Source organism: Cryptotermes secundus, unplaced genomic scaffold, assembly GCF_002891405.2.
Source record: "Cryptotermes secundus unplaced genomic scaffold, Csec_1.0 scaffold318, whole genome shotgun sequence".
NCBI lineage: Eukaryota > Metazoa > Arthropoda > Insecta > Blattodea > Kalotermitidae > Cryptotermes > Cryptotermes secundus.
In genome coordinates this window covers 1,954,691-1,973,974 of record NW_019730108.1, presented here as the reverse complement: position 1 = coordinate 1,973,974, position 19,284 = coordinate 1,954,691, and the positions used below count along the sequence as shown (strand labels likewise).

Sequence of the window (19,284 nt, the reverse complement as noted above, 5' to 3'; positions counted from 1 at the left end):
TACCCATGACCACAACTATAATTTCTTTAACGTCGAGATCTAAATATCTGCATACAAATTCCATTTATATACTCTCATTAGCATGGCACCTGTAGTATACAGACTACATACTAAACTTCTGCTATGTCCAAACATGAGTTCTCGTAATGTTAGTCCTACTGTATATCACATAGCCTCGCCGAAGGTACACGAGATAATTTCTCTACAGCGGGAAATTTGACGATATTAATTTGGAACTATAGGTCTATTTGCAGGACTAAAACGGGTGTGTTGATTAAGCTCTTCTTCTTATTCTTCTTCTTCTACCTTGACGGATTAGCCCCTATGGCCCGTTTCCCCAACAGAATTAATCTGGAATTCACAGTCGGTAGGACTCATCGGGAGGGAGATCAGCACTGTCGCAAGGCCGCTACCTACACACAGGACAACACATACACAGAATAAATGCAGACAGACATGTCTCGAGTGGGGCTTGAACCCACTATCCCAGTGTTCGAGAGTTCGAAGTCATTTCGTGCCTTAGACCAGTGTTTCTCAACCGTCGGGCAGTACCGGATCCTCGTCTTATGAAAAGAGAATTTACCGGGCCGTGGTCTCACAGAGGGCCTTAGATCGCGCGGCCACTGTGATCTACTCCATTATTCTTACATGCAATAATATTATATGTGGCTTTACTCTTTTTATATGTGTCTAAGGTTGGGACACAATACAAGATCCCATGGCGGTATCTGTACTTACATATGGATCCAAAATTCGGACTACAAAAAAAATGTAAAATGTAGATACAAATTTTTTAAGGGTATATCTCTGGCTGTACAATGAAGAAACACAAAAAAATACAAAAATTTTGGAAGAACTGAATACTTTAGATTGTCCTAAACGCTATATCATATCACGTTCTAGAAGCGGAAGGCAGACGAATTCCAAAGATAATTTTAACATTAAACCCAATTGGATGACGAAACAAAAGGCGCTGGAGTGACTAACATACTCTCCAGGAACGAGTAGACCAAACATCGCCTAATCCACGAAGACGATGATTATGACGGCGAGTTTAGGGGCCTTGGCTTTTTCCGTCTTTAACTAAATTCATTTTCACACCTTGTGTTTGGTCTCCCTGTACCTCTGTGTTCTTCTGGTTTGTAATATTCCAGAGAGGCCATTTTCAGCCACTCTAAAAATATATTCATACCAGTTCTTCTTTTGAAGAGTTCTATCTTCTGAGATATATCGCCGTGCAGTCCGCTGAATGTCAATTGACGTTTCGGGAGAACATACCGCCGACATCTTCAGGGTCGAATAACCCGAGCAAGATACCAGCGTGAAGGTAGGTGGCTTAACCACGGCTGTGAGAACCTCAAATCCTACAATTCCTCTTTTATATTTCTGTTTCCTCATGCACACTCCACATATTGGACTGCTTCCATATTTCTTACTTTCCTTAGTCACAGGGACTTCTCTCCTGAGCCGATTTCTCTTTCTCTCGACCGAATGACTGGCCGGATTTCAAGGCCAAAAGTCATCACAGGTACTTTTGTCACTTCGTAAAATTCTAGATTTATTTGCTGCATTATTTTCATTATTAGTGGCATTCCTCATACAGTGCGGGTAACGCACTTATGCATCTGAAACTACTTGAAAACCTATCAAGCACAGTGGTTAATATATGTAACACCTATTTTAACATTACGAAACTCTGCATTGCACCCACACTGTGTGCGCTTCATATGACTCTAAGATAAAGAAGGATTATTTTCCTCAACAATATTAAAAATGCTCTTTACAATAGAGGCTGATCGTGTTTTCTGTGAGGTACGAACTGAATTCTTAAATATTAGTGGGAAAATATTCGTGCCTCGCATTAATGATGCTTCAAGGTACTTGCAGTGACAACTGGAGCTGCTCTGCATGCAATTTCCATTGTCCCTTCGAGCTTCAGTGCGTTGGAATTCCATGTTTTGCGTGTGTTCATAAGTGCCCCACTTCCTAAGTCTTTCCAGCCAACTGACCGATTTAACTGCATCCACGTACAGGCATTCCCCACTTTGCTACTGTGGTGTAAGGTTCGTTGTTTAAGCTTAGCCCCCGCCCCCACCACCTCCGCCACCACAGCAATATTACCAACGTGACAGCCGCGCGACTTTCTGCAGAGGGAGTGAAGCAGGGTTATATGCAATAGAAACGTGAAAAGTCGGTGTGCTGACAGATTTACGTTAAGAATTCGTCTGATGTCGATGTAATTTGTGAGTAAAATGTAATAAAATGACGTTCCGTTACCGTGAATTTTATATTTCGTCATCAGTTACAGAAGAAATAAATGGTGGGCCATTTCGTATCGCTATAGACCACAAGCTGTACATTACCTATAGATTATCGTCTTTTCATATGTAAAAAGTAAAGTTGTCGCTGTGCTTAGCTAATTAAGCACTACGACATGAAGACGTACAGGAAAGTTGATGTACAGATTCACATATTCGTTACTTCGGCAGTAGTTTGAAAATGAGTGGTCAGCTTCACGCTCCTGCCGCTTTACATCCGGAGGAAATTCCCACGGTAGTTTTACTTATATGTTCAAAATTAAAAATTTGGCAAAGTATTGAATCTTTGAAGATGTGTGCAGCCAGTTCTAAGTACAGACTAAGGTTACCCTTGGGCTTCATTAAGTACCAGGCCGTGATGAAATAAGGGGGAGTGGAGGTATAGCTCCACTATTATTTACCTCGGCACTAGATGGAGATGAATGCGTAGTTTGAAGCTATCCCCGCAGACGCGAAACCATACGTCAGTTCCCTCTGCATTAATTAGTGGCGCAGTGCTTACTTAAACACGAGGACAACTTTACTGTCACCATATCCAGGAGATGGGTTTGTGTTGTAAACATATTTCTTGTAAAAATGGTTCTCAGTTCATCATTCGCAGTCACCCTACAGTACACAACACTACGTAACAACTGGGGGCACGCGGTAGTGTAGTTGGTTGAAGCACTATGTTAAGCTGAACGGTCGCGGGTTCGAGTCCCGATTAGGTCACTGGACTTTCAATTGACCTGATCTTTCTAGCCGCACTATGGCCCTGGGGTCGACTCAGCCTCTAACAGAAATGAGTACCAGGAATCTTCCTGGGGGTAAAGGGCAGCCGGCGCGTAAGGCTGACAAACTCACCGCCATCTGTGAACCGATTGTCTAGATAAAATGTGGAAGTCTCGGCGTATCACAACCCTGTGGGCCTCCACGGCCTGTTACAGGGATAGCTTTACTTTTTTTACCTTACATAACAAATGAAGTTCCAGAAGCGGCTTTAAAAAGGCCAAGGAATGATCAACCGAAACTTCGAGGAGAGATCTGAAGTTGTAGCATGTAGAATGTAAGATGGTGTACACATCTGAGTTTGTTCTTATATACCTGGGTGTTTTTGACTAGTGGCTCAGTCTGCAGCCATCTGTTCACACTGGTCCCTAACTCGCAGATTTTTCTACCCTGAAGATGGAGGCGATACGTTCCTCCGAAGCGCCGGTTCACACAAGATCTACAAGGCATTCTTCAACTGATGTTTAAGTTGTTTAACGACGCGTTACAAACAAATCCCACATGGATTGCAGCACCCTGGGAGACTGGACGAATAGAAATGAAGATACCGACGATAACACGAAAGTTATCAGTTAAAAGAGCCGATGACCTAGTCGAGATTCGACTCTGTACCTTCGGAGCACAAGTGTTGTGCGATGGTGCCGTGTGTGGATCTCCCAGGGACAACATCTCACGAGGGCAGACATCGAAGAAGAGAACGGGTTAGGGGTTGTCACGTGAGGGAGGACACACCTGCCTGTCCTGACCTCGACACTACCCGCTTACACCAGTGAACAACCCGCCAGACCTCAGCGCAAGAGCAGCTCACGTGCTAGGACTACACTTTTCTGTATTATAAATACTTTACTCTGCTTTCAAGACTGCACGCACAAGATTTCACTGAGATGGGGAAAACAAAGCACTTTCGTCCATCTGTCCGTCCGCGTGTTTCATCTCGGAACGCCCTGTAGTCCGTTGAAAATTCAACGGAAGAAACAGGGTGGGTGGATGGATACAGCTGTCTTATGATAGGGAGAAAGTAGTGGACTCTTGAATACCTTGACAGATGAGCGACTGTCAGTTTCTCAAGAAGAACTCTAAATCCTGGAGTTAGGGTCTTCCTTATTTTTATGCTAATAGCACTGCCAATCATCCTCTTTGTTTCGCCACATTTAGGGGATCTGTAATAGAACAGAGGGCTAGAATTGACTGAGCAGTATCTATGTTACAGCCCTTGTGGACCTTGGCTGCTTTTTCAGTTTCTTAATCCAGACACAGTTGGCAGGACTCCTTGGACGAGGGATCAGCCCGTCGCAAGAACTCTACCCACGATCCCGGTGTTTGACTGGACGAAGACAGTTCATGCCTCAGACCGCGCTGATCGGCTGACTAGGCACTTAAACCAATCAGTCACAGACATAAATCTGTTTAGGTCATTTCAGAATAACTTTGTATAACGTCATATATTTGGTACAATAAGTTATAGATAAACTTAACTAATTAAGCACCACGCCATGAACACGTGTGGGGGAATGGAAGTATAGCTCCACCACTCCTGACCTCAGCACTATGGTGGTGAGTGGTCAGCTTTACGCCCCAGCCGCTTTGTCTTCGGAGAAATAGCCCCAGATACCCATTGCATAGGAGGCTGGGTGTGCGCTGCGAAGAAGAGAAATCTTGGCGCTGCCGGGAACAGAACCCAGGCCATCCAGCGCGGAGTTCTGCCGACTCCTTATATTTGATCCATTGCGCAAATAAATGCAAGTTAGGAATATTTATTCGCAATTTTGTATGCTGTGTTGGTAGTCACGGCTGTTTTACCGGCCCATGGATCTGACAATCGGGTCACGTGTTCGAAATATCTGTCGTGTAACACATATTCCAATGTTGCTGGAAGCAGGCTTCATCTCCATAGCAACGAGATTTTAGGAGCATGCTAGCTGCTAGCGAACTCTCTCGGTGGAACTTGGGGGCACGCGGTAGCGTAGTTGGTTGAGGCAGCAAGCTACAAGCCGGAAGGTCGCGGGTTCGAGTCCCGATGACGTTACTGGATTTTTCGGTTTATCTAATCCTTCCAGCCGCACTATGGTACTGAGGTTGACTCAGCCTCTAAGGGAAATGAGTACCAGGAATCTTCCTGGGAATAAACGGCGGCCGACGGGTATGACTGACAACCTCACCGCCATCTGTGAGCCGATTGTCTAGAAAATGTGGAAGCCTCGACGTCTCACAACCATATGGGCTTCACGGCCTGTTACACGGATAGCTTTACCTTTCAAGGTCTAGCTTATATGCATATATAATGAACTGAGTTCAGGTTTCTGAAACACCCTGCAGTTAACCGATGATGTAAACACAGGCATCACAGCAATTAGAGTAAACTAGTGCTACTGCCTCGTACGCATGACAGTTTAGCCAGCGAACGACTCTGAACAGTGGCACACAGAAGCAAAGGGTAATGTTCGTGAGCCCCTTGCACCCTCTTCATTATTCATGCATACGTGTACGTCTGCTGCAGCCCTCCACACAGGCGCGCATGGAGTGTTGCTTATACACATAACTGAGCTCTGTAAACGCTACAGATCCTGCCTAAGTAGATAGCATCGCTAAGATTATATAAATTTATTGCGAACAACTGACAAGGGGATACTTCTTCTGTTTTCAGTGGCAACACGTCAGACAAAAGTTCTCTAAACATTTTTCCGCCAGGGATATAAGAAAACTGCATGGAAAACTGGACGTTTATTGAAGCGCACATATCACTGCAGAATCATCCCATTTTGCGATACAGTTATTTACATATCACCACGTGTCTGGGGTTCCGTGACGAATAATAATGGGTTCTGGATTGCATGATAATTGGATTTACTGATAGTTATACATTCACACAATTCTGGAGTACCCATGTCAAGTGTGGATTCGCGGCGCGGACCACATAGAAAACATCGCTTCGTCTACAGTTGCGAAGGCATGTTTAACGCGCCGTTGTCTAGCAGTAGAAGTCCTATTGTTGCGTTCACTTGTGTTGCGGGAATGCGTTTAGCGAACCGTTGCCTAGCAATGGATATACACATTACAATATCAATGTACCGTCTATATCTCAGACTACGTAGCGTTGAACGGTAGATCACTGACGCACGATTAATTGCAACAGGATTTGGACTGAAGTAATCATGAAATAATGACGGTTCTTCGGTCGTCCATCCCGTATCTTAGTCGGCATTCGGACTGGGCGAAGCAAGTAAGCAGAATTCTGGTATATAATCCCTTCTTCCACTGCGTGCCTACAGCCCATAAACTCTACATTATGCATGTCTACATCTACGGGTATCTCCATCCGTCTCGTCTTTAAGAATGACAAACGGAAGGAAAATGGAGTCCTTGCAGGATCCCCCTCTCTCCCTCCCTGTTAGTCACATGCACAGAACCAGAGAAACAGACTCAGAAAGCATTGCGTTGTTTATACAGCATGTAACCATGACAACGTGCCCCCTCCGACTCTTCTGGTGGTCTCCTCTTCAAATCGCCCTTACGGAGGGGGTCATAAGGACCATTACTCAGCTCAGGGGCTTATTTAACAGTGCTGTTTCGCAGAATTGCAGGAAAACGTCTGCCAGCTCACACGAATACGACACAAATGCCATTATGCTATTTGTTTCTTTAATGACACTAACGGTGACTAGACTGCTCAGCTGTTCAAGCTATTGCTCTCTGCCGTGTCCAGCAGATCGCGCCGTTGGACAGTGCCCTGAGCCACGCTCCGACAAGCACGTGCCGGCTAACTTTACGCCTGAGAAATGACAGTAGGTCTCATTATTCAACGATTTTAGCCAAAACTTTAATTTACCTAGAAATTTTAATGAAACTCTTCAATACCGAATTTCAGTGAAATCTATTCAATTGTGCTCTAGTTATTACAAGTGTAGAGACAGACTTCGGGGCACGCGGTAGCGTAGTCGGTTGAGGCACTATGCTACAAGTCGGTAGGTCTCGGGATAGATTCCCGATGAGGTCACTGGATTTTTCAATTTACCTAATCCTTCCAGCCGCGATATGGCCCTGGGGTCGACTCAGCCTCTAACACAAATGAGTACTACGAATCTTCCTGGGGGTAAAGGGCGGCCGGCGGGTAGGCTGACATCCTCACCACCATCTGTGAGCCGACTGTCTATAGAAAATGTGGGAGCCTCGACGTCTCACAACCATATGGGCTTCCACGGCGTGTTACAGGGATAGCTTTGCCTGTTTCACTTATACGAATGATCGAGGAAATAGACGGATGTTGTCAACGTCTCCTTGGAAACACACCGAGGCAGGAAGCAACTGAACTACCATGGAAGTCCGTAACGCTGAATGTGAAACGGTGAGCAGGTGTTAAGAAGTACGTACATGGGCAAAACACGCGGACTACGAATGCCTTACACACAAAGCAATGTCCATAGTTCGAGGCAAAATCCAGTGTTGTCTGATCTTGGGAAGGGTAGCCCTTCTGCGGTTCCGACATGCTCAGAATTTGTCAAGGCCGATTGCTGGATGGACTGTCGCCAAATGCCATTCTCTTTACGCAGGAGAATCAAATATGAAGAGCTGTAAACAGAGAGGAAATGAACCCAGGTTACTTAAGTTGTGATCTGTACTTACCCTCGCCTTCGGCGTCTGTTTGAGTCCGATGGCTGGTTGACTTCTGTTGCTCTGAAACAAAATTGAAAACAAAATCACTCTTAAGTTTCAATTTACTTGCAAGTTCGAGCGTATTGTCCAGTAAATACGGAACTGCTGAGGGCTACATCTAAGAAACTGGCATACAAAATAACAGGAGGTTCTAGAAAGAACTAATTGTCTACTTTTCCTAGATACGACACGGACCGCATATAAAACAAAAAAAAATGGAGGGGAGCACACAGACAGAAAAAGAGCAAGCTGATCTCATAACCATCCTAACAAAAATTACGAAAGATACACAGACAGCGAGCAAGGAGATCTCATAAGCCTCACGGACATACACAGATATGTGGGACTGAGGTTCTTACACGGAAGAAAAGAAAGATTAATGTCTTTGTGGATATGGAAGGCACCGACGTTTCGGAGGAACCTGCCTTTCGAAGGCTTCCAAATCTGTGGACGTTACTGCGGTAGCCTCGCCATTACAGGATGAACTCATTGTGTCTGACGTGTTCACAGCGGCGACTACGAGTATTACGGCCGTCTGGGGATGTGACGCCGTGTAGTCTAGTAGACTTTTATCGATGTATCGAAGAAAGAGCTCTTTAACCTGAAGAAGGAAGCAGCACGTTCCTCCAAACATTCGGAAAACATCTACCAGACTACACGGCGTCAAATTCCATAAGACAGCAATTTAGCGTAGTTAGTTGAGACAATATGTTACAAACCGGAAGCTCGCGGGTTCAAATCCCGATGAGGTCATTGGATTTTTTCAATTTACCTAATCCTTCCAGCCGCACTATGGCCCTGGGGTCGACTCAGCCTCGTAACAGAAATGAGCACCAGGAATCTCTCGTCGGCGGAGGGGGGTAAAGGGCGGCCGGCGCGTAAGGCTGACAAACTTACGGCCATCTGTGAGCCGATTGTCTAGAAACTGTGGGAACCTCGACGTCTCACAACCCTATGGACCTCCACGGCCTGTTACAGGGATAGCTTTACTTACTTACCGTGGCCAGAACCCCAGACGCCACGGTAACAAAATTCCGGTGCCCATAGAAGGCGGTGGAGTTCCTGACTCGCCGAGTAACTATTAGCTTGTCAAACACGTAAAGGTAGATTTGTCCCTGTGCTTAGTTAAGCAGTATCCCATGAAGGCATGGAGTGAAGCGGAGGTATAGCTCCACCATTCATGCCCTGATTATTTTATCCTAGGGGAAAGAGTCCTCCGTATCCTTTGTATAGGAGTCTGGGTGGGCCCCAGAACTAGTGTGAGCCAGCTGCTGCATGAGGACACGAATATTTTCCTGATGAAGGCAGGGAGGCGAGGGGTTGTGGATGCAAATAAATTTGGGAAAAAATTCTGTTCCCTACATAATGTAATTAAGCAAGTGGGCCTGGATGGGCAGTCAAGAGTGATTATGGGAACGTGTGACGTATTTTTAATTATTTCCCATCATGCGTCGGGCGTGAAGCGAAGCGCTCGGAAGCTCAGCGTGTTGCGTTGCGAGTGCAGCAAAGTACTTTTCCTGTCCTCTCGCTCCCACTTCGGAGCACAGGGCTGATTTCTCAGTTTCATGGTCTTTTTACAGACGGTAGGACTCTTTGGACGGGTGATCAGCTCGTCGCAAGGCCTCCACCTAAACACAGGACAACATATACACAGAATAAACACAAACACACACCAAACATCCATGCCTTTTGTAGGATTTGGACCAAAGATCCGGCTTCCGAGCGAGCGAAGGCAGTACAATAGCAAAGTAAGAACGGTTTATAAACTTCATGTTACGGTTTTCCAGGTCATGACATGGTGTAGTTTGGTAGGTGCGTTCGAACTCTTCAGGAGAACAAGATTCGCCCTGCCTCGTATTCGGTGGGTGCCGGGGCCGGTTTCCCTGAAAGTAAAGGGGCTAGAAGCGTGAAGCAGACCGCTTATCTCCATATAAATACAGTAAAAGTAGCGTCCCTGTGTTTAACGAATCAAGCACTACGCCATAAAGATGTATGGAGGGAGTGGGAGTAGAGACGCTATTATTCTTGACCTCGGCACTAGTCGAGAGTAGTCAGCTTCAAGCCTCGGCCGCTTTACCCCGGAGAAAGATCCCCCCGGCACCCATTGAATAGGAGGCTGGGTGGGCCCCAGAACCTGTCTGGACGCTGTGGAGAGGAGTTGCTTCTTTATAGTGCATTTAACGGCGAAGCCAGTAAATCAAAATGTACGGCGTCATGTGATAAAATAATAAGTGAATAATGAATTGGAAAAGATGTGGAAAGGAAGCAGGTATCATCCATATATTTCTCTGGAGAAATTGAGGAAAACCACGAAAAACTTTTTAGGTTAGTTGGTGCCCCAGCCAGGATTCGAATAGAAGTCTAGAGCAGTGCTTCCATGAACTCATCCCCTGTTCCCTCTGTCCTACCGTATAAAAGGCATTCTTCAGAATAGCGGTTTGCACAACCCACCAAGGGTCCTGGGTTCGATATAGGGAAAACAGCGCTCTGTGCGCAGTAACCATGGCGACGCGAAGCCAACATCCCGTAATGAAGGAGACCAGACATTGATCATTTTCATGTGATACTACTCGCTGGCCGGGGTCATGTGCCAGTGACCTCAGCTCTACTGAACTGCCTAATCCCGTAACGACGGTCTACTCAACTGCCCAATACGACATACGCGTAATTACACATACTTCACAGCAAGATTTCAAGAACTGTACGAAAGCTTATTTAACAATTCATTATCAGATACAGAGGTTATCCAGCACAGAACAGAAAGGGGTAAAATAACGTAAAGGTATTCCTGTAGCAGGCCGTGGAGGCCCATAGGGTTGTCAGACGTCGAAGCTCCCATATTTTCTCTAGACAGTCGGCTCACAGATGGCGGTGAGGTTGCCAGCCTTACGCGTCGGACACCATGAAGATTCCTGGTACTCGTTTCTGTTAGAGGCTGAGTTGACCCCAGGGCCATAGTGCGGCTGGAAGGATAGGTCGATTGAAAAATCCAACGACCTTATCGGGAATCGAACCCGCAACCTTCCGGCCTCAACCAAATATGTACCGATGCTACCAGTAACATCATACAGCGTAAAGCGACTGGACAACAATAAATGCTGAATTGCAAATGGCGTGGAAGGAAGCGGTCGTGGCCAATTTTAAGATAATGTGCTGAAATATTCATTGCGGGACTGAGAAGAGACATCAAAAAGCGTATCAAGATATTCCGCATCCCAAGATTCGAACCAAACACCTCGAGATATCAACCGAGAGGGTAGTGGAGGTATAGCACCACGCAATCTTAAACGTCGATTACTAAATGAAAGTGAGTTGTTAGTTTCACGCTCCGGTCGCTATCGCTTCGGGAGAGAGGTTTCCGATTTGCACTGCACAGGAGGCTCAGGAGGACAAAGATTATGTGAAGAAGAAATCGATAACGGCAATCAAAACCCGATCCATGGATCGTTTAGAGCATAGCTCAGTCAATATACTGACTAAGTTACTGGCGCAATGTAGGAGCTCAGTCGGTATAGCGACTTGCTGCAGGCCGGAATTCAAGTCCCGGTAGGGTCAAGAATTTTCTCTTCTCCACGTCGTCCAGGGGTAAAACGGCCGGAGAGAGAAGCTGACCACTCACCTGCAACTAGTGTCGAGTTCAAGAAAACGTGGATCTATACATCCCCTGCCCCATACGTCTTCATGGTATAGTGCTTAATTAGTGAGGCACAGGGACAATGTGGACCTCCCCTATGCAGTACGTTGCAAATGTTGCGTGATATGATGCCTTTCTATTGCGGCTCTTGACAGCCTCACGGCCTGTCCATTAATTCCACTTTCTGTTGGCAGAGCTAATAAATCCAACGTGTTCCACCCCCCCCCACACACACACACACACATGAGAGCACAAATATATCGGTTTCAAGCAATGTAACCCCCCCTCCCCCGACGCGGCGGGCGTGCTCTGATCTCTCGTTATTAAGCCCAAACATGGAACCAAAATTAATAGTCACTCACCACACGAACAAGTCACTCGATATTGGAAAACTGCGGTTTGAAACCCGAAGCCGTCATTCTCTGGGTTTTTGTGATGGTCTGCCGGCTAGTTCAAAGGCCTCCCACTGGCGACTCCGTGGTTCGAGACCTGATCAGTGTTTATAACTTTCCGGTCTCAAATCCGCTCCCTAATTATTCAATTGCGCTCGCTGCGCTTACCCTTCTAAGCTGAAGATGGAGGCAGTAGCTTCCTCCGAAATCCCAGTAAACATCTGAGAAGCTAGGACTGCACAATACAAATCAGTACGAGTATAAGCACACACCGACTGTGGAGCCACGCGCAGGGGAAAGCGGTTAGTCGTTCGCTTCCCACTGCGGCGGCCCGGGTTCGATCCCGTGTCTGGTCACTTGGAATTTGTGGTGGACAAAGTGGCGCTGGGGCGGGTTTTCTCGGAGTAGTTCAGTTTCTCCTGCCAATCTTCATTCCACCAAATTCTCCATCATCCTATTCACCCGGGGCAGGCTACAATAGGCCACTCAGTGGCCGCCGTGCCGAGTGGACCCAGTTTGACTCCACCCCCCACTAAGCGAAAGAAAAAACCAGGGGAACACACGAACTTGGCACAGTTCCGGAAAACCCTGAGAACATTCATATCCTGCTGTTTAGAATACAGACAGTGGCTAGTACATGCTCTTACCTTCATTCGCCTATGCATTAAAATGCATCAAGAATGATAATTGTCCTGCAATACTACATATACCGTTATTCACTGGGTTCGTATTAGGCTTACGGGGCTTATATTGTGTTGGTAAGACTCCTTGGACGGGGGATCAGCTCTGACGCAAGACCGCTACATACACAAGACAACATAAACAGAAGAAACATTGACAGACATCCACGCCTCGAGTGGGATTCGAACTCGCTCTTCCATTGTTTGAGCGGGTGAAGACATTTCAAGCTTTAGACCACGCGGCCCCTGTGTTCTGTTCCGGTTCCGGTTGCGTCCTGACTCCAGCGATTCCTTCACTAAAATTACTGTGGCAACGCTTCGTGATCCACTTTGAACTTCACTTTCGACTGTTTCCATCGAATGACTGCACGCATTCACCAGATCTCCCTGTGCTTAACTGGAGACGTATGGGGGACTGGATGTATAGATCCACATTTACTTGACCTCTACACTAGTTGGAGGTGAATGGTCAGCTTCACGCCCCGGCCGCTTTACCACCAGAGAAAGAGACCCCGGTACCTATTGGATAGGAGGTTGGGTGGACTCCAGAGCCAGTCTCGACGACATGGAAAAGAGAAAATTCTTGACTCTACTGGGACTCGAACTCTGACCCCTCTGTCGTCCAGCCCATAGCCAGTCACTACACCGACTGTCTGTTCCCAATTACATATGAGTATAATCAATACTGTTGTAACTACAGCTCTCCTCTACTCCCTTTACTCCACTTTTCCTTCCTAAAGTCCATCTAACGAACCACGACACGTCACACCTTGTGTAGGCCATCTTACGAAAGGAAGGCCCTTTGTATCTACGCCTGAATTTCTCATCGGAATATGAAAATAGGAAGTACTTTGAAAACAGAATCTACCAAGTTTCTAATGAAGATCTAATTGCGGGGTTTGGACTGATAATTGGATTTATTGAGTGCTTATAACTCGTAACTACAAAGCTTTCTCTAATCTACACACTCTACAAAACTATACCGCAAACATTAAGTCTTCTGTGTCCTTAGTAGTCGTTGCTTGGTAGCGGCTTCTAACAGAGCAATTGAAGACTCTAAATTGGTAAACGCCGACTACGACCTCCGAGTTTTCCTGCTTGGCCTCGGAAAGGGCCGGATAGAAGACATCGTTTCCAGCAGTTCCTCTATTCTTGCTTGTTTATTCGTTGCCGCGCCGTTGCCTAGGAATGGCTGCCCTTAATAGTTACAATATTCCGGCCTTCAGCCGTCATTTCACAGTAGTAAGAGTGAGACTCCCTCGTAACTGCAGCAGATGGAGTACAGCACACATCGGGTTCCATTGTGGCTGCATTAATTAATTAATTTGTATTGTTCCTTTCACTGGGACGATCTTGAATAGAGGGTCAGAGGTGAAAGCAGGTGAATAGGACTAGCATAACAGTCACCTCCTCTGCCTGTTCCCTCCGGCGAACGGGCAAATTAAAAAAGAAACGTTTGTTTCATTCCCCGTGTCGCGGTAAATGCAGCACGTATACAGAGCGGTCGAATTTCATACGAATCCGAAATAGTGCGGTTTAAAACAACATTAATAAAACCTCGGGGCACGCGGTAGCGTAGTTGGTTGAGGCACTGTGCTACAAGCAGGAAGGTCGAGGTTTCGAATACCGATGAAGTCTTTAGATATTTTCAGTTGACCTAATCCTTCCAGCCGCACTGTGGTCCTGGGGTCGATTCAGCCTCTAACAGAAATGAGTACCAGGGATCTTGGGCGGCGCCGCGTAAGGCTGACAACCTTACCGCAATCTGTGAGCCGATTGTCTAGAAAATGTGGGAGCCTCGACGCCTCATAACCCTATGAGCCTCCACGTCCTGTTACAGGGACAGAATAAAGTCTCACTTTATGTGCAGAGTTCGAAATAATGCGAATTTATTTCTATGAAAACCTTTGTTTTGAATTATGCTAGCCCTGAGGACTACACCCTCGCATGAAATGCGACCGCATTGCATATGCTTCCCGAGATGCTACAAAACATTAGCGTCCAGTGTCTAAAGACGACAGGGAATGTGAAATGGGACCACATTCAGACCGATATATCTCGTTCTTGTCATGGAAAATGCTATTAGCATACTGCCTGATAACAAAGGCGACGTCAGACATCTGCAGTGCTCACATTAATCGGGATAATTTTTATCAGACAATGCTCACTGTACATATTTTGTCTGGTGCTGCCCCCAGATGGAGCGAAACAAACGGCTGTCGGGTATGACGAACACTGCAGCTGGTAACAAAATTAGTATTCCACCTCAATCTCCCCCTTGTTCTCCTGTAGTTATGGTGGGGGATAAAATATATTGGACTTGAACAATATGACTACCCATTGTGGACGATGAAAGGGGGATGGGGGCGGGGTACACGGAGCACGCAATGTTACGGATGTACCGCGGCTTCTAGAAGTTTCGCTTTCATCGCGAGTCGCAAGAACTTCAGCAGGGCAAAACGGAAAGGATGGATGTCGACGTCTCGATAGACACGAACTTTACGTTACTTGTCTGTGCCGAGATTTCGAATACGTGGAGCTTTACCTCCGCGAATCCTACAAATTCTTCTAGAAACACTTCGACTATTGTAGTTCTAAAAATTATGCTTTCTTGATGACGACTCCTCCACCATCTTTTACTTCGTTAAGACACCTCCCACTTGAGAATTCGCAAAATTACCCTCAAATTAATATGCACTATGCTACAAGCCGGAAGGTTGTTGGTTCGATTCCCGATGAGGTCACTGGATTGTTTAATTGACCTAATCCTTCCAGCCGCACTATGGTCCTGGGGTCGACTCAGCCTCTAACGGAAATGAGTACGAGGAATCTTGGGTGGCCGGCGCGCAAGGTTGCCAAACTCTGAGTCGATTGTCTAGAAAATGTGGGAGCCTTGACGTCTAACAAACCTGTGGGCTTCCACGGCCTGTTATAGGGATAGCTCTTACCTTTTCACCCTAAAATTGCAAGAAGAAGAGAGTAGAGTGTTATGAAATGGGGTAAAATTTTACACCTTTTCTCTTTAGCTCAAAAATACAAAACATGTTGGCCAATTATTATAATTCATGATATTTTTAAAGGTTTCTGGTCATAAAATCAGTTATAATTTGCTAACTACAGTTCCCGTAATGGAGAAAGTTGTCAAGTGACGTAACAGAAATAAAGTGAACGTCGGGGAATGTTAGTGCGGCAGTAACTCTTTAGAATTTTATGTAAGAGGTACTGCTCTCAAATCTCGATCGGGACACCGGCTGCCCTGACCGAGGCATTTCCTTGTTTTCCTCAGTCTTTACAGGAAAATCCTTTCAAATTCATCAATTACCATACCATATGACTTTTTATTATTATTCTTAGTGGGGTGAGACTGAGTCCACTTGGTGCTGCGGCCACTACTGGCCAGTCCCAGATGACAGATGGTGGTGACTGTGGAGCAATTGGTGGAATGAAGATTGGGAAGGGAAACCGAAGTACTCGGAGAAAACCTGCTTCACCGCCACTTTGTCCACTACAAATCCCACATGACCAGACCCGAACTCTAACTCGGGCCTCTGCGGGGGAAGCTGGCGTACAACCGCCTCATCCAGACCGTGATGCTACGTACATAACTCGGCTACCGACAGCGCCGTGACATAAACTGTAGGAATGCAAGCATCTGAAAGAGTATATCAGTGACAAACAATTTTCATATCCTCCTGTGTTTCAGCAGTGGTTACTCTGAGAGTGGTTCAGACTGGCTACTCGCTGGATGGCCCGAGTTGGATACCTGACAGGGGCAAGATTTTCCTGTGCTCCACAGCGTCCAGACCGGCTCTGGCGGGGGGGGGGATTCCTTGACTGTAAAGCGGCCAGGACGTGAAGCTCCATCTGATGCTGAGGTCAAGAATGGTGGAGCTATACCCCCACTCACCCATTTGTCTTCATGGCGTGGTACTTATTTACGCACAGAAAAACTACTTTAGAAGCTCAGATGGTAAATGAGACTTTGAGGGCATCGAGGATGTCTCACCCCTTACCTGTGTGCCTCCTTCTCCCCCCGGTCCAGGCCCAGGACCTCCTCCACCCTTCGGCTGCTGAAACTGTTGGGGCTGTTGTTTCGACGCCGGTCCGGTAGATGTCACCTGCTGCTGCTGATGTCTTCCAGATAATATCTTTCTGCACGCTCCACCTCCACAACTTTCCGGTTCACTGCCTCCAGACGCACCCTTAGCACCCGCCCCAGCGCCCCCACTCGCTCCCATCACAACAATATCGTCACCAATAATTAGCCCTCCAAATTCAGACCCTCCACAACAACCCCCAACAACCAGTGACGTAACTGAAGACCTTCGCACAGACGCGCCCACCAGAGATGCCAAGGAGGAGTTGAAATCTGATCTGAGTCCAGTTCTAGCGGCGTTACCCTCGACTGCACACGAATTGTCACTAGCAGTTCTGAGCTCGCCGTCGCCACCCTGCTTCTCACAGACCACGCTGAGAACCTCGCCCCCCGCCGTAACAACGCTGACAACCTCTGCTTCGATGTCCCCTGCTCCTGTGATGATAATCTTCCCGGATGCTGTACTTTTAATTCCAATGGTTTGAATAGGAGAAACTGAAGGTTTGATGATGGCAAGAGGCTGCTTAACAATCAGTATGTCCTTCCGTGGAGAATATATGATTCCTGGGCAGCTGGTTGCCTTGGAGATGCCTGCAGGAACGCCTAAAGTTTTTGTAACAATTTTTGGAGGTGGCGGTGGTGGAGGTATACGGATATCTTCGTCGTCAATGGCAAAGGCAACGCTTTTGGGCCGCACCGGTGTTGGAGGTCTCCGGGGGTCTCCGCATGCACACTCTTTCTTAACTGGTTTTGATGGAGTAGGACTGGGTTCGTGTACCTCTGGGATACTGGTTCTACTGGACGATTGCCGGACGAGGTTCTTGACTATGCACTCTGGTAATGGAGATCTATATCCACTGGGCACGTACTCCGGCAATGGAGATTTCTTTCCAGTTGAGAACTGATCCGGCAGTGGAGATTTCTTTCCAGTGGTCTCCTTTAAAGGCGATTTTTGAATGGGTAAGAAGTATTCAGACGCCTGTGCCGGGTGCAGTGGAGATGGAGACCTTCTGTAATCTCTTTCTTCTGGTGGAATTAAATTCGAGAGAGATGTTCTGTTTGGAGGAGCTGGAGATGCTGTTCTTCCAGTCTCTCTTTCGTTTATAGGGGCTAGAAATAAACTCAACTGCGAGCTTCTCGGTGATGACGAAGCCAATGTTCTCAGTGGACCTTCCTTTGCTTTTGGTGCCTCAGCGCCTGGGTTAACATCTGCAACTTCAGACGATGAAGCTGGGTCAGCAGAGGCAGTTGTGCTTTCTTCAGTAACCTTCGGATTCGAGTCTGCAAATCCTGGACACGGATTATTCTTGCTGGTCTTAGTGGGTTCGGATGGGATTGTCTCAGGGGGTTCTGGTTTCGATTCCGGCGTCAGAGAAGGTACCGCAACCTCCTTGCTAACGGGTAGAGAGCTTTCGCTAGTTGTTCTTTCGGGAGGTTTCGGTTTCAGACTTGGAACTACTGGAGGTCTCACGGGAATCGGATGGCTTCTGTGAGCACCAGTTTTATGAACACCTACCGGGAGTCTGGCGATACAATTGGAGTCCGATACGTGGAACACTGCGCCGTTACTCTTAATGTTATCCTGTTTCTTTCTGCTTAGTAAGAGACCAGTGCCTCGAACTGCTTGGCCTATTTCTACACTGCGCTGAATACCTGCGTGAGCACCAGTTAGCATTTCGGGTACATGCGGTGCTGACTCGGCTAGTCTTGCTAGCTGAGTATCCGGACGGGGACGTAGCCCCCCGGACTTGCCGTCGGAACGGCTGTCCGGCCGAAGGGGCAAAGCGCCAACTCCGTGGAACCACACGTTGGATAAATTGAAACTTATGATTGGTTTTTAGAATGACACGTGACAAACAAACACAGCTTCGCCCTCAAAGTAAACGTTAATTTGTGTTCCTATTCTGCACCTGACCACCAGTTCCGTGTGTTGCTGTGACGTAACGCGGTTTCAAACTTAACTGATGTGATTTGAGGCTTGAGGGATGGAATTCGCCCCACTACCCAATGACGGTTCACATTTCAACCACCAACCCCTCTGCTTACCCCCTTCTATTTGTGCAATCTACCATACCACTGCCACTGTCACACTACAACCCCATTCCCCACCCTTATGTATCGCAGGCCTCATCACGTTTCATAAATGTGTCGTGAACGACCATGGTCACACGTTCCGTCTTATTCACTTCAGAGATGAGATTAAATTTCCCCCGTCCCAAATAATAAGCCAAAAAAGACTTAAAACTGTTCACTGTGCACAGGCGATGCAGTGTTAAGTTCACGTCCACTGTTCGTGGGATTATCCCTTCCGACGGTCAGTAGTTCCTGGCAGGTGGACAGCGTGTGGCAGCCACAGACAAACGCAGGATACAGAAACCAGCTTCTTTCACCTGCCGACTCACCACTCACAGAGAAACAAATAACGCGACAATGTCTAGATTTTCGCAAACAAAACCTCGTCACAAACACACACTCCCCTTTCGAATATATATTGTTTTACACGTTCTGTCGCTAGGTGGTGTTAGCGGCGTCCGATCGAAGATCCAGCGGTGCTTGGGCGTCGTTTCATTCCCCTCCCAGTTAGGCAACCACCTCACATGCCCTCTTCCCCACCCGTCATTGCCAATACCTTACCCCTCCCAAAATATCTACCCCTATAGAACATCCCCTCACATATGACCTCTCTCCCTCTCTACAATACTAGTTCACCCCTAGAACCGACAGGGTTTTAGCTAAATTCATTCAA

General features: G+C 46.9%; 1 protein-coding gene across 2 annotated transcripts in view; it reads right to left on the bottom strand.

Moving 5' to 3' along the window:
• LOC111866120 (ras-GEF domain-containing family member 1B) overlaps positions 1–19,284 on the bottom strand; it is a 576,878-nt gene that overhangs the window by 457,994 nt on the left and 99,600 nt on the right. The window contains exons 1-2 of one of the 2 annotated variants that reach the window (XM_023854748.2): positions 16,456–19,011; positions 7,707–7,757 (exon numbers count right to left, since the gene is read on the bottom strand). In XM_023854748.2, the coding sequence (XP_023710516.2) occupies positions 7,707–7,757; positions 16,456–18,213 (1,809 nt within the window). In that variant the 5' untranslated portion in view covers positions 18,214–19,011. Of the gene's footprint in view, positions 1–7,706; positions 7,758–16,455; positions 19,012–19,284 lie in introns of those variants that run through there. The other variant, XM_023854750.2, reaches the window with a different exon arrangement.